General features: G+C 45.4%; 1 protein-coding gene across 1 annotated transcript in view; it reads left to right on the forward strand.

The window, feature by feature from the left end:
- The window catches only part of KIF6 (kinesin family member 6), a gene marked incomplete at its 3' end in the record, with an annotated part of 392,136 nt that overhangs the window by 308,586 nt on the left and 66,818 nt on the right, over positions 1-16,732 (forward strand). Inside the window, 1 exon segment of the mRNA XM_080665124.1 lies at positions 10,112-10,167. Coding sequence (XP_080521250.1) covers positions 10,112-10,167 — 56 coding nt within the window.

The following is a 16,732-nucleotide window of genomic DNA, read 5'->3' on the forward strand; positions in this document are numbered from 1 at the left end:
TCTTTCTGATTCTAGAATTGGCATGTTTCCTGGTTCTGGTTTGTACCCTTGAGTTGAGGTCTGTGTCCAGTGGGGGGTGGGTTGGGGTGGGGGTGGCAGAGATAAGGATGTGGTGGTCTTTGGAAGCCTCCTAATGCAGCGCTCACTAACCTCCAGCTCAGTAGAGTTCTCATAACCCAGGTGACAAATGTGCTTTGGACTGAAACACATCTAAGTCATGCAGGATGGGCTGGTAATGCTGGAGGTCCCATCTTCCCTGAGGCCATCGGGCAAGGGAATCAATGAAACTCACGCAAAGCTTCCCTCTAAAAAGAGGTTTTCCCAGCAGTAAATCAGTCTTTTTAAGTCAAATGAAAAGTTGGGAGACCTGCCCACATTTTTTTTTTTAATGTCACATCTGCTTAATGGTACTGTAATAACAATCATTAAAGGAATATTTGGTACTGGGGAGTTTAACCTCGGACCTACCCCTTTCTCAGGATGGAAGCTTTTGTTTGCGTTATGGAGCCTATTCAATTGTTGGATATGACATGCTCATAACTCCTTAAGACAGGGGACTCAGAGAAAATGTTTGTGTATGAAAACACAGAGCTGTGAACCAGTGTTCCCACAGCAGGCATCAAAATAAGGCCCACAGGTGCTAATAGGGGTGGCCTCCATGCCACCCTCACTTTAGGAACTGGTCCCTGATCCCCTCCATTCCACAAGATGCTCCCATTCCCTCTAAGTGGCAGGAGCATCGTGTGGAACGTTTCTGGGAGGACGGGCCAGTCCTCACAACACAGATGTGCACCAGCTTATTCAGGATGCTATTAAATCACTGTTTCCTGACTCGACAGACTGCATAGTCTCTCCTTTCTAATAGTCCTCAGCAGCCAGGACCTAGTGGCCTGACTTGCCTGTTTATTCCTACTTCTCAAATCAAGTAACTGTCCTTCAGTGGTTCTGGTGTTGTGACACCATGTTGGCCAAGTCCACTAAAGAGAGACTCAGGACTAATAGCCCCCACACCATGCCTTGGGCCAGCTCAGCCTCTCTAGCCTATGGTAATTAGTTCTAAGCCCAAATATAGGGATCCCTTGTGATTCCCTCAGTTCCCAAGAGTGTAAGAGTTGCTTTAGAGTTGCAGGAGGGGACGATCGATGGCACACACATCTGTGTTACTTGATAGAAGGGTTCTCTTCCCCTTTTTACCTGCACCCTTTGCTGCCTTCACAGGGGGTTTCTAACCTTTCCCAGCTCTGGCCTCCAGTCTGGGGAAAGCCTGCCTGGGACAAGAGAAATAAGATGTCGGCACGTTAGTAGGAGGTTTGCCTCGCTGAATCAGAGCATGTGAGCCAGTTCTTGGGCTGATTTTTTAAAGACAATTGCAATTGCAAATCACTGCATTTCAGGCATGACTCATTCATCCTCACAGTGTAGGATGTAAGGAGAGGCTGGAATCCATGCCGGCAAATACCAGTGCCCAGGCATCACACAGCCAACTCTTCCGTGGCAGATCTTTCATACATATGGAATCCCTCACTCACAGAGCGCTAGCAAATAGCAAAAGAAGAAATAAACGAGGAGATTAATTGCAGCAGGAAGAAGTCCTTGCTACTGTGAACTAATCCAGGAAAAGCGCCCCTTTACTCAGCTGGATCCTTCAGACACAGAACCTAAACACAACAAATCTCATGGCATCATCTGGAAATAACATCCATGACACATAGGAGTTCCCTGGTTCCCATTAGACTTCATTTTTAACTTTATTATTTTTCCATTTGCTTTTTATATTTACACCTGTCTCCTGAACTGGAATGATAAACTCTGAGAGCAGAGAGCAGATTAGACTCTTCTTGGCCTCCCTGCAGTTTTTAAAACAGTGCTAGCCTCAAAAATGATACTCAAAAGCACTCTTTTGCCCGAGAATGACAATTTGAAATTGACTCTGGGAGACCTTGGCAGTCCAGAAAACTGCTGGGCCATGCTGTGTCTCTCTAGAAGTAGGAGAATACAGCAACGGGCTTCTGAGAGCCAGGGTCGGGACTTCTTAACGGGAGACAAGAGAAGGCAGCCATCCTGAGGCAGAAATGAGATGAAAGAGAAGAATAATATTGGTATTTAAAACGTGTAAAGGAAATGAAAGGTTCATCCTCATTGCAATATAGCAGAGGCAGCTAAGGTACTGTGTCAGAGACAAGTCTACAGAGAAGGCAATGACATAGATACCGGCCCAGTCTTCTCTCTTCCTCTCTGATGGGGAAGAAATTAAATATTCACTCTACAAATAATCAATCTATTAAGTTCACCACTCTAGACAAAAAGACTAGGAAAAATGTCATAGGAGCCCCTTGCCTTCCAATGACATATTTGCCCCACTGACGTAAAGAAACTGCCCCAGCTGACATAACAGGGAACATGACCACAGAGGCCCGTGGAGGCTGAGTGGCCTTGAACATTGGCTCCTCTGTGGTGCCAGCCACCGAGTGAGTAAGCCAGCCTGACTCAGAGGCCAGGATTGCCCCCTCTCTATGTGAGATGTGAACACTGACCAAAGTCCACCCACATCTCGCAAGAGTCACCGTGAGAACGAGAATATGACGTCAATATGCAAGTATATAAACACCACCGCGCTGACACTCGTAATCATATGCTCATGGACACTTGAGCCATGGCCTCACTTTATGAGATTATTATCTGCATTCCAAGTGATTTGGATTCTCACCTTCCTGGAATACATGACAAATTTGTGGATTGGATTATGAACCAAGAATGGAAATTGCTGTCAGATTCTGATATGGACTTGGATCAAATTGAGCAACCACAGCTAATGATTGCAAGTAAAATTCAGCAAGAATTTAATGAGTGGAAGAAGACTGTCAAATCTGAACCGCTCTATTTTGTACAATTTGAAAAAGGAACTAAAATTTTTCATCTACATATGCTAATTGAAACGAATGGTATGAAGAGTATTGTTGTTGGATGCTACCTGAGTCAAATTCACAGTAAGTTGATAAAACAGCTTTATCAGACAATTGAGCCTCAAATTCCAGACTGGATGGCAATTACTAAGACCAAATTTAACGGAGCCAATCGGATTTGAGACAACAATACATTCCCACATATCTTCTTCCAAAGACCCAGTCAGAGTTTCAAATGGGCGTGGACTACCGTCGAAGAGTATAAAGGTGCTGTTCTTAATTTGCAGGAACACAAATGACTAACTGTTCTCCCAATCATCAACAATCAAGTCAAGTCTTCAGATTCTCAACAAACTGACCCAGACAAAGCTGAATCTGATCCCTACTACAGGAGCAAAGCAACGTCAAAATATATGGGACTTGTTCAGTGGCTGGTTCAGTATCACCTCAGAAAAACAATGGATACAAGAAAGCCAGGAATCTTATCTGAGCTACAAGGCAACTGGAATATCCAGGAGCCAGATTAAATCTGCATTGAAGAATGCATGTAAGATCATGAGTCTGACAAAAACAGCCAGTGATTATTTGTCCGGTAATGAACTGTCAAATGACATTAAGACCAATCGGATATACAAAATGTTTGAACTAAATAGATACGATCCTGAATATGCTGGAAGTATGCTGTATGGCTGGTGTTAAAAAAAGTTTGGGAAAAGAAACACTATCTGGCTGTTTGGTCCTACTACAACTACCGGAAAGACAAACATTGCAGAAGCCATCTCGCATGCTGCTCCATTTTATGGATGTGTTAATTGAACCAACGAAAACTTGCCATTCAATGATTGCATCAACAAGATGATCATCTGGTGGGAAGAAGGAAAAATGACTGCCAAGGTTGTTGAGTCTGCAAAGGTCTTTCTCTATGGAAGTCCTGTTTGTATTGACCAAAAGTGCAAGTCCTCTCAACAGATTGATCTGACACCAGTGATTGTGACTTCAAATACTAACATGTGTGCTGTCATGGATGGAAAGTTAATAACATTCAAACATCAACAGCCATTGGAAGATTAAATATTCAAATTTGAACTTGCCTGCCAATTCGATCATGACTTTGGGAAGACCACAAAAACAGAGATCAAATAGTTCTTTGCCTGGGCAAAGACCAATGAGTGTGATGTCACATGTGAGTTTAATGTTAAAAGGGTGGAGGCTAAGAAAAGATCCGCCCCTTCTGCAGAGAATATAAGCCTGTCAAAATGCGTTCAAACGTCATTTGAGATTGAGACATCAAGGGAGCCAGAAGTGTTGGATTTCTCCTCTCGGTATATTTCTAAATGTTCTCAACATTTGAATTTGACACAAATGATGTTTCCATGTAAAAATTGGGAAAGGATGAATCAAAAATTGGATATTTGTTTCACTCATGGTGTATCAGATTGTGAACAGTATTTTCCAAACGTTATATCAGATTCTGGATTTACTCAAAAACTGTCTAAAACTTAGCCAGATTCATAAATTGCAGTGGGATACTCCATTTGCTTGCACTGCATGTGATGAGCTTAATGTTGACTTTGATGAGTCAAGTAGTCATGTCTTTTGTTGCTCATCCTCCAGATTGGTTGGAAAAGGCTGGCCATGCACTTGCTGAGGCTTTTCATCTTGAGGCAGGACCTCCAAAGCCAAAAGCTAATCAGCAAAAACAAGAAAACACCAGAGGGCCTGTTGTTCCTAGATACAAATATCTTGGACCACTTAATGGTCTAGGTAAAGGAGAGCTGGTTAATAGAGCAGACATGGTTGCCAAAGAGCATGACAAGGCATATAATCAACTCCTTAACAGCTGTGATAATCCACGTCTAACATACAACCACGCAGGCGCTGAGTTTCAGAAGAAGCTTGCAGATGACAACATCACTAGGTGGAAACCTTGGAAAAGCTGTATTCCAGGCCAAAAAACAGGTTCCCAAACACTTTGCTCTGGTATAAAAGCCAGTCAATACGGCACCAATGAAAACACTGCAAAAGGACGCAAAAGACCAAGACTTTAGATCCAGTCTCCGCCACTGTTAGACGAAGACTCTATCTTTGAAAACAGCAACAACAGAGCAGACAGCCAAGACTCCGGGATCAGAACTCAATCCCAGCAAACAAATACGAGTGGAGGATTAGTAGTGTCCTCAAATTTGGGATCTAGTCCAATGGCTGCAGGTGCTGGCAGCCCAATGGGAAACATTATGCAGGGTTCCGATGGAGTGGGCGCTTCCTCGGGAAATTGGCATTGCGATTCCACGTGGGTGGGTGACAGAGTCATCACAAAATCTACCAGTACCTGGGTCCTGCCAACCTACAACAACCACCTGCACAAGAAAATCAACAACTCTGGAGCGACTGGAAACAACGACACCCAGTACTACGAATTCAGCACCTGTGGGGATACCTGGACTTATTCGGTTCCACGGCCACTTTTCCCCTCAAGACTGGTAACATCTCATCAATAACAACTGAGGACCAAAAAGGCTTGACTTTAGCTTTTCCACGTTCAAGTCAAAGAAGTCATGACACATGACAACACAATAACTATCACTAATAATCTCACAAGCACAATCCAGGTGTTTGTGGACTCGGAATATCAGCTACCGTACCACAGTGGGGAACGCACACAAAGGAACACTGCCTCCGTTTCCAGCAGGTGTATTCATGGTTCCACAGCATGGATATCTAACTCTCAACAACGGGGAAAATGCAACCGGCAGGTCTGCATGTTGTCTGAACTAGCACCAGTAGCAGGCGCTCCGTTTTTTCCAAAAACCCTGACTCCAGCTTGAGGACATGTTGCTTCGTCTCCAATACGAGAAGCCATTGCAATGCCTGTTGCATTTTGCGTGCTCTTCCGTTGACAAGTACTTCGTTTGCAGATGTCCATCCAACTGACGCGCTGTTGCTGGCAGCTGTTTCATGTGCGACCTGCTGTCAGTGCAAGGACCAGGCTGCCAGGTGAGGTATTGTGATGCTAGGTCGCCTTTGTTGCGTTGTTAAAAACCAGCTTGCTTACGCTGTTTTGAGCAGTTGCAGCAAATGCCCATGGATATTGATCTATTAGAGGATTCATCAATCTGTCAATGCTCTGGTTGTGCGCATATGAGCAGTGGAATGGCACGATTCCGAATGAGTAGCTGAATGTAGTGCTGCAAACAACAACATTACATTCAGCTATCCATTCGGAAATGTAAGCAAGTTGGTTTTTAAAAATACAACAAAGATGACCTAACATCACAATATCGCACTTGGCCGCCTGGTCCTTGCACGTGACAGCAGGTCGCACATGAAACAGCTGCCAGCTACAGCGCGTCAGTTGGATGGACATCTGCAAACGAAGTACTTGTCAACGGAAGAGCACGCAAAATGCAACAGGCATTGCAATGGCTTCTCGTATTGGAGATGAAGCAACATGTCCTCAAGCTGGAGTCAGGGTTTTTGGAAAAAACGAAGCGCCTGCTACTGGTGCTAGTTCAGACAACATAATGACGACAAGCAAAAGCGAAATACAAACAACTAATCCAGTTGCCTGCAACAAAGGATCAGAATAGCAAACAACGTTCAGCAGACAAGCACAGAACCAACACTGGAAAACGTCAACCACCAAGGAGCCGTTCCAGGAACGGTGTGGCAAGACCATGAAGTACACTTCCAGGGACCAATTTGGTCTAAAAGTCCTCACACAGGTGGGCATTTTCATCCCTCGCCGCTGATGGGTGTATTTGGACTGAAACATCCCCACCTCAAATTCTAATAAAAAATACTCCAGTTTCTGCAAATCCTCCAACAGCGTTCACCACCAGCAAGATCAACTCGCGCATCCCTCAGTATTTCACAGGACAAATGATGGTTGAAATCGAGTGGGGGGCTTCAAAAAGCATCGTCCAAGAGATGGAATCCAGAAGTGCAGTACACAGCAAACTTCGGCACCGAGGCTATGCTCTCATTTGCTCCAGGCAGCAACAGAGAGAGTTCAGAATCCAGGGCAATCAGCACTCATTACCCCACCTGCCCGCTCTAACCCAACAATGTTGCATATCATCAATAAACTGTGTATTTGTAAGTAGACTTTGGTGTAATGTGCTTCTTATCAATAAATAGCATGTTAATCATAAACCAATAGACATCATATACACACAGAGATGTGTCAGTGTTTACCTCTCACGGAAAGAGTGGGCAGTCCCGGCCCCTTCAGGAAACTGTAATTCTCATTGCCCTGGAGCAGAGCCAGGTGTGGCCTCCTCAGCTGCTATCACCCTGGGGCCATGCCTCCCCCGTGGGCCAAGCCTCCTCAGCAGTGAGCAGCAGCTTGGGATATCTATTGTCTGGGTGCACATGCCCTGGGGAAGGTCAGCACAGGTTCCCCACCTTGGCCTCAGGTTGGCTCCCTGAGCACATCACCAATGGGAATGCGTGTCTGTTAGAAGGTCGGCAGTGGAGGGCTCCTCCTAGCACAGTCTGGATGAGCAGAATTCAGCTCCAGGCAGGAGGAAGGGGACGGGCTGGGGGCATGGAGGGGCAGGGTGGGCCAGGAAGGACAAGGATATGGCAGACCAGGGTCACCATCTTCTCAGCTCTTCAGTTTGCCTCCTTTCCCTGCTCACTCCCCGTCCCCTTCACACTCTTCCTCTTCTCCCCCAGGGCTGGGCTTCCTTAGGAAAGTTTGTCTTGACAACCAGGGATCAGCAACACACGTGGGCGGGGTGGCCTGGAGCAGTGACAACTGCGGAGTAAAGGGAACGGTCTCATGAGGACTGACAGCCCTCAGTCCACACCTCTGCAGTGGGCAAACTCTTCTGAGCCTGGCGCTGGGACTGCTCAAGGCGCCCCCACCCGACACTGTGTCTGCCAGTCCTGGGCAGCTCTTTGGAGAGCGTGAACCACCGCACTAAACGCCCCCTTTCGCTGTGCCCCCTGGACAGTCTGGACACTGCCAAGGTGGTGGTGCAGTGTGGGGGGCCTCACCCAGGCCCATCGGGCTTCTGTGAGCAGTGCCGCGTGGTGGCCTGTTCTTCCTGCAGGCTCCTCCTTTTGTATCTCCGCCTGCTGTCCTCCAGCACTGACATGAATTCCAGTAGCTCCTCAGCCTTGCTCTTGCATTTTCATTGTTCTAAGGCTTCCAGACTCCACAGACCTGGCAGGACGAGGAATCTTCCATTGAGCAATGGACTGTCAAATCCTATGAAAGCCTAGGTACTGGACGTGGACAGGGTGGCCGTGGAACAGTCCTAGTCTCCCCACTTGGAGAAACTAAAGCATGAAGACAGTCCTCACCTCTGAATGGCCTGGACTAAACCAGAGATGATACTGCCCAGCAGACACAGCCAGTGCGAGCCCACGGAGCCCAGCACAGTGACCTACGTGCCACATGGATCAACCAAATCCAATCTGAATGGTATCGGAAGGAACTGCACTCCTCTTCTGAACGCGACAGGCCCTCGCTCAAGAGAGGACGTGCATAGTCTACGATGAGCCTGAATACCCTCAGTGAGGGAGCCAGGGGTGGAGTCCCAAGAAACCTAACATGAAGGGAAAATGTTGTCCTCTTCCCTGGAAATTCCCGTCTGCAGTCGCAGGCCAAGGAGACAGACTCGGAAAATAGCAGTGACATAATTCACACTTCTTTTCATCAAGCACAGAGCACTTTGGCCTTTGCTTATGTTGTTCCCCTGCCTGAAATGCTCTCCTCACCCCACTTCCACTAACAAAAACCTTGCAATTAAGCAGCTATGTGTGAAATAATGTGGGTCTTACTGGGATGCAGAAAGATTTGAGAGGTGAGGAGAGAATGGGGAGAAAGGAGATAATTAAAATCAAACTGGCCAAATGTTGACAATTAATGGCCTATGTTGGTGGGTATGTGAGGCTTCATTCTGTTATTCTATTTCCTGCATATTTGGAATTTTCCATAATAAAAAGTTTCTTAAAGCTCCTGTGCACCCATTAAACCCAGGTCAGTCCTGCCTTATACATGAGCTTTCCTGATGGACAGGCCCCTCCCTAGTCCTCTAAGGGCAGGGCCAGTGTTGCCCACAGTAGCACAAGGCTTTACTGTAGCCATATATTAGGTATTTGTTTCATAGACTTTCAGTTGCCTCTTAAATTTCATGGCAGAAAGGAGAAGATGGGAAAGCAACTAATATTTCATAAGGTCCTGGGCTGCAAGTTTCTCATATAGACCTTATCCTTCCTCCATCACCTCTCCAGCTCTCCCTGGGGGTCTCATAAGTATTTGTTGGGTGACAGGGAATCATTAAGCAAACATCAGCACAATCATCTGGTGGACTAGTAGACAGCCATCAAAGACAACAGAGAAGTTTCTAAAGACATGGGGAAAGGCATGCTATAGTGCTAAGTGAAAAAAATCAAAGCACAGAACCATGTACACAACATAGTCTTAACTCTATGAAACACTGGCTAGAAAAAAGACTGGAAAGATCTCAAAATGTGCTTATTTCGAGGTGGGGGATTATTAGAGATTTTTTTTCTTGTTTTTAAATTTTCAAAATGTGGTTTAACATCATCTATAACAGGAGTCAGAAAACTTTTTCTGTAAAGGGTCAGATAATAAATATTCTCAGCTCTGCAGGCCTCTGTTCAATCCACTCAATTCGCTATTTTAGCAGGAAAGCAGCCACAGACACTATGTAAATGTGGATGTGGCCATGTTCCAATACAGCTTCTTTTACAGGAACAGGTGGGGGGCTGGATTTGTCTTATGACCACCCATAGTTTGCTGACCTCTGGTATATGACTTTACAATCAGAGAAAAAGTTATTTAAGTTACATTAAGTATGTGTTCTTTGTGATTATGAGGTCCTGATACTGTAGAGAAAGCTTACATAGTACAGAAAGCTTGCAGTCATGCTTTATTCTGGTTCCCTTGCATCATAAACACTAGAAATTCAAAGTCATAAATTAGTGAATATGAGAATGAAAATTCTATGCTGGGTAGAGGAGTAAAAATTCATGACACCAGTGATAAATACAAAATTTATCTCTATTTTAAGCCTAGTATACTTCATTTATTTAGATTTTCTTTTATGTCTTTTAATAAAGTATTATATATAGTATTTTAGAAATCTCTCAGAAATTTATTATTTTTAAATCATAATTTAAGATGAAGAGGAAAAAGTTAAATTCTCATTTCTTTTTTTTCTTTTTTTCTCCAGATTTTCTGAAGCAAAGGCCCTGGGAGAAAATATAAATGAAGCGAGAAGTAAAATCGGTAAGCAGGCGATCTTCTGTGAGCCTCTCTCACGGACCATTTTCCTGGTGGCAATCAGGTCATGGTGTGCCTCCAAAAGCCATGGCCTGGTTGCAGGAGCGCCCGGCCAAGGCAGTGCTTAGAGTGCCTTTCCTTGCAAGTCTTTCCTCCCCCCCTCCTCCATCAGGAAAAGCATTTCCTTTGATCTGGAACTTGGGCTTTCACTCACCCTCCCCCATGCAGGCCTGAGCTCTAGCATCCCAGTGAGAAAGTTGACCTTTTCCCTGATGGTTTTCAACAACAGCTCTGCAAGCCATCACCACAGGATTGCTGTGACAATTGGTGTTTTCAGGTGCTGGGAAACGCTGTCACACCTCCAAAGCTTATGTTTAGCATTTTGGGCGCCGGTGCTCATTTTCAGCACCAGCCAGTAAGCCAGGGGAAGGATGAGAAGCAAAACTGAGCCTTCCCAGGATGCAAGCTGCTGAGCAGGGCTTCCCCGCTTAGGCATGCATCTCGGGAAAGGCGAGGTTAAAGCCAGAGGCAAATTCAACAAAAGCATGTCACAGATCTTTGTGACAGCAAGAGGAGGATGTGTGTTTCATTCCAAGCTAGAAGACACACGGAGAAGACACACAGAGATCCATCTCCCAGGGGGGACAGCTTCACAGAGGGGATCCCCGTGGGAGGGAAGGCAGCAGTTACCAACCTGTTCACAGAGGACTCCCTGAGTCCCATTGTCCCCACCTTCCTCCTTCGGAGGGACAAAGGCCACTCTGAATGGCCCTTTTGGCTTTTGCTACAGAATACTGAAAATCATGATAGCCTCGGGTTGTTTCAGTTGAGGAAAGGGGAGGCCTATGTCCTCTTCATTGGCCTGAATGGGAAGGGCTAAGGCAGCCAGGCCCTGCGCTAGGCCCAGCACCAGGCAGAGAATCGCTAGAGCCTCAGAGATTCTTAACCTAAAGTCCAGGATCTTGGACGGGGGAAAATGCACCTTCATTTTTACTAACCTCTGCCTGCGGTTTAGCACTACCTCAGTGATGAATGTAGGCAGCAGACCACAGTAGCACTGGCAGCACCTGCCACCAGCACAAACATTTCTATTTTACAGCACAGTTGGCCGACATGGTAAAATGTCCTTTATACTCATCAGTACTTCTCAATTATAGTCGTTATTAGACTTGGCATTCGAGCTGGTTATTTAATGCATTTATATAAAAGCACATAGATATCTCTGTATCAAAAAAAAGTTTTAAAATTTTGGTAACCTTTAGTACAGTTAGTTTCTCTTAAAACCCTATTTAAAATTCCTTCCTTGGCCCAGACCCCAAGCCCCTGAAATTGCATGAAAAAAATGGGGAGTTAGGAGTGTGCATTTTTCTGGAGGTAATAGTTTATCTGATTCTCGAAGAGATCAGTGACTCAAAGCAATAAGGAAGCTGATTGGGCAGGAAAGCAGACGCCCGGCCGAGGAGCAGCCAGTCCAGCAGCTGGGCAGCTGACCCACCTGGCTGGTGGCCGGGAAGGTGGGGCAGGGGAGCAGGTCTCCATGGATCCCAGGACTTGTCAGCTTCATGTGACTCAAAGGACCCAATGGTCTGTTTTCATTCCTGGGAGACAAGGAGGAAAGACCTTTTATAAATTGCTTCTCCACACAAAGTGGTATAAGGTTTTGCTCTTAAAATATATCTAACTCTCTAAACCCAAATAAAACTGTTCCAACAGTAATAACATGGATTATGACGGAAGGTACCCATGGCCTATGCCAATGTACTTAGCTTTGTACTCTCAGTACCTTGGGTTGTCACAACTCTAAATTCTCCATCATTTTGGTGCAATAACATATGTGGATGGATCCTGTTCGCCACACTCTTGGGATTAAGCAAGCCGGGGCTGCCTGAGGCTATGCAGGTTGGGGTGGGGAGACCTCCCACAGAGGACATCTGTGATTGCAAATATGCCAGCAGAAGCCGTGTGTGAGCAAACCTTTGTTTTCTCTGGAGACTAACAATGTTGAGATTCACTGCTAAGAGAAAGTAGCTGGTTCAGTGGTGCCAATAAAGTCATCATCACTATCACTTCATTTCACGCAAGTAGCAGACTAACACCATCCTCTTTCAAATGTGCTCATGATCCGGGGAGGTCCAGGTGAGTGGATCACTGCGACTCAACTCCACAACTGCACAAGCCCCTCCTAGTGCTTGGCCACAGGGAGCAGCCCACCATCACTGCATCTCAGACACAAGGTTAAGAGTGAGAAGGCATAAGGTGGAATTCACACACATATTTAAAACGTCCAAAGTAACCTTGAGGGAAACTGCTTTCAGGAGATTTATGATATTCCTGAGTCATAAATCTTTAATTTCTTCCTAGGGAGAAATTAAATCAAGTGAAATTAAGTTCAGTCCCAAATGAGTCCTTTAGTGACTCCCAGGGTGAGGAGGTGGGAGCCCTCACGATGTACCATTACATGCGCAAAATGACGACTCAGCTTCGCTCCAGACTGCGCCACATCCCGCCCCTGTGGCACGCACTTGCAAGTGACCTGCGGAGAGGAAATGAGAGCTGTGTGTGCGAATGGCAGGTCAGCCAGCCCACCTGGGTAAGATCAGGTGGCCCCTGTCTTCTCGGGCCATTTGGCTTTTCTCTGACATTGTGATCTGGAGCTGCCACTTGCGTTTCATTCTCAAAATTCCCTGACACTTCCATATCATTTGTTTTTCTTAAACCACACTACCCCAGACTAGGTGGATAAGCTCTTGCCACAAACTCCTTTTTTGGCCCTCTCTATACATTATTTAGATCAATCCTGATGCTGAAACAAGTTTAGATCCAAAACAGAAGAATAAAAGAGTCATAGAATATTTGTGTCCATCAGAGAGTCATTTCCCTTGTTTACTTACTGGCTCCGTACACGGGAGCTCTTCATCCTGTGGGCTGTGTTCTGACCATGTTCATATACACCCTGGTTCCATGTACCATATCTCTAAAAATGCTGTCAAGCCCAGACTGTGGGAAAAGAAAGAGACTGCTTTGGAGGTGGCGGCACAAGCCAGGCCATTTTTCACTCACTGGGATTCTGGCATCGGTGTTTCTACATCAGCGTTCTCCCACTGGCAGCACTGTCTTTGGCAATAAAGGACAATGAATGGCTGCTCCCTGGCATGAGGCCCACTCCCGAACCAGTCCAGGAACCAGCTGCTTTGGAGGCAGGTGAAAGGCTTTGACGGACACCTCTTGGCACATCTCCGTCCTCCATAGACCGTCCAGGCCTAAATGAGAACTGACGTCACAGGATGCTGCACAGAAGGGTTTTCACTAGAGAGCCAATCAATGGCCGGTTCCAAAATCACAGGAAATGTCCTAGAAGAAACTGTCAGTGAGAGGTGAGGAAAACGACCAACACTGGGAAGGCTAACAAGGCATTCTGAACGTTTTCTTTCTCCTGCTCCAAATACAGAGAAGGCTCCCAACCCACCTTTGGAACAATACTCTTTTTTAAAAGGTTTCTCCTGTACATTTGGGATTTGGGAAAATCAGATCTGGGGTCTCCATTCTCAGAATAAAGAGGACTGTTTTTCAGTTTTGTGCATTTTTATACATTAATATTCCTCCGAGGTTTACTTCTAGACCTGCCGGTGCACGTCGGCTTCTACTGTCTTCTCCCAGAGCTGGGCCAGACAGCAGCCTGGGCATGTTGCAAGATTGTGAAGACCTGGATCAAGTGTATTCTTTTGTTACTATTTGTCACCAGCTCCAAATAACAACCACATCAACAACAGCCCCCATCATTCATTGAGCACTGACTCTGAGCTGTGGCAAGAACTCAACATGCGTTATGTCACATAATCCTCCCAGAGAGAGCCATTACCTATATGGGGCATCACCTTATGTCCTACAGTCGCAACACCTCAAATCAGGATATACCCCACTTGGCTATTTTTTCATGTTCTGATTTTAAATGTTTACATTATAAAAATCTCTGCAATGAAGATGATCCTGTCTTACAGCTAATGCTATCTAGAGCCTATGAAATATGGGATTGTTATTTTGCAGATTTTTTTAAAATGGTGTTTCAGTGAGGTGACCTACCAAGTGGCCAAGCTGGAATTAAAATTCATTTCTGTCCAATTCCAAAATTTTTAAGTACAGTAAATCATCTCCATAAATCAGGTTCATTTAGCATTGACATTTTCTTCTGAGTTTAATTTGCCTTCGTCCTACAGGATCTGCCCAGTAGGCTCATACTAGACCCAAGCTCATGCACACACAGCCCAGGAAGATTAAAGGAGTCTTTGTAATGTGATTCGTGGGCTCAGTTGTGGTGGTGAGGGGGGTCTGAGACCCAGCCTGCCCGGCTCCCCATTCCAGGTGCACAGGCCCAGGGTCGCTTTCCCCTGAGTGCACCTAAGGGTACCTTTTCTAGTTTGCAGAGAGAAGTGCTGTGGGCTCCCAGCAGCCTGTAGGGTCCTGTGACCCACATGGGTTTCAACTATGGTTTTCAATGGTTTGGGAAATGAAAGAGTTGTATTTTCAGGTTGTATACAATTCCAACTGAGTGGGTTCACTGATGCTTCAGAAAACCTGGGAGAATTCTAATGTAAACCTAGACGAGGTTTGATAGGAGTAGGTGAAAAGAAGTACTTATGCTTAAGTACCAAAACCACCACAGGTAAGAACTAGAGAAAGGCTGATGAAGGGCAGGCATGGACGTCACCAGGGGCCACAAAACAAAAATGTTACCGCAAAGTGAAAACTATTGTATCTCAACAACAGGAAATGCAAAAATCAAGACACCCCCTTTCCCTCTGCCCAGCAGCTCTGGGCCTACATTGCATCTCCTGGTAACTCTGCAGAAGGGAGACGGTTCAGAGAAAAGGAGCAAAAGTGATGATTTAAAAGTTACCAAGTAGATTTTTGCATTTTTAAGCGATTCACCACATGTTTATTTTAACCTCTGGTTGTGTAGTAGAGCATTTAGTTTGATATTTTTATATTTTTTTATTTTTTTAAATATATTTTATTGATTTTTTTACAGAGAGGAAGGGAGAGGGATTGAGAGTTAGAAACATTGATGAGAGAGAAACATCCATCAGATGCCTCCTGCACACTCCCTACTGGGTATGTGCCGCAACCAAGGTACATGCCCTTGACCGGAATCGAACCTGGAACCCTTGAGTCCACAGGCCAATGTTCTATTCACTGAGCCAAACCGGTTAGGGCTAGTTTGATTTTTTTAATTATACTTATCAAAAATGCCATTAATTTGGGCTCAATTTGTATTGGGTGGGACGGTTGGCTGTAAGCATAAAAGGGAATTGATTGTCTCATGTAACCAGGAAGTCCAAGGAGTACTGTTGTCTTCAAAGGCAGGCTTCTCCTTCTTCTTCCTCTTCTTCCCTCCTTCTCCCTGAGCCCTCCCCTCCCATCCCCTTCTCTTCCTCCTTCTTCCATCTATGTGACAGTTCTACGTGACTCTGTTCTCTGCTAGCCTCTCTGCAGATAGTGTGCTTAAAACCAGTTTTAAGTTCCCCATTCACAGCTTTCCGGAAGCACTAAGGAGCAAGGTCTGTAGAATTCAAAATTCTAGTAAAAGGGATTTTCCCCAACAATGCTGGCAGAAGACCCTCCAGGGAGGAGTGATTGGCGTGCTTTGATCATGTGACCATCGCTGAAGCCATCCCTGCACCCAGGGGAAGGAAACCTCCACCTGACTGGGCCTAGAGCCTGTACCCACTCCTCAGCCATGACTTAGCCCACCTGCACATAAACAGAAAAAGATTTTTAAGGAATCCAAGAGGTATCTTTCTCCAAAGGAAAAAAAAAAAGCTGGGCAGAAAGCCACCATGTTCACTACAGACCTTTCAGAAACTTACCTGGTGCCTAAAACGAGAAATCTGTAAAGGAGATTTCAGTTAGATAACAGAGTGATTTGTCGTGGGAAAAAAAGAAAGCTGTGAATGGGGAACTTAAAACTGATTTTAAGCACAGGCACTCCTGCTGGCATGGAATAAAGGCAAAACTCTATGCTAACAAGAACAGGAATTGCAGGAAAATTATGATTGGGAAGACCTCTCAACACCCATGAAACTTCATAACTGGAACTCTAACAAGCGAACTACAGTCTAATAAAAATCATGATGTAAATTTATAACAGGTTAAATTCCTAATACATGAAGAAACACTATATAAAATAACAGATTTGTTCATCCAACGTGAGGCTATCGAGACAGAAGAGGGCATAGGAAGGTTTGAGGCGCTGAGTGATGGAGACACGAACAGCCACACAGAGGGGAGAGGCACTGCACAGGAAGGGAGATTCTCTCTCCCGAGAAAGAGCCCTGGCCACACTGGACCAAGGAAAGGGACGTGGAGAGACCATTTCCACTCGCGCCATTGCCACCGGTCATCAGGAGCTGGTCCCTGTTAAAGAAGGATTGCTGTGGGAGAACCGGCTGTTGATTACGTCACACAGAGGAACCAATAACTTGCAGTTCATCTTTACAGAGACTTAAAAAGGAAGAAATAAATTTCAATCGTATTGAAAAGATAGTTGCTCATGTAAAAAGACATTTTGCCCAAA

The sequence above is a fragment of the Plecotus auritus genome, assembly GCF_963455305.1.
Source record: "Plecotus auritus genome assembly, chromosome: 4".
NCBI lineage: Eukaryota > Metazoa > Chordata > Mammalia > Chiroptera > Vespertilionidae > Plecotus > Plecotus auritus.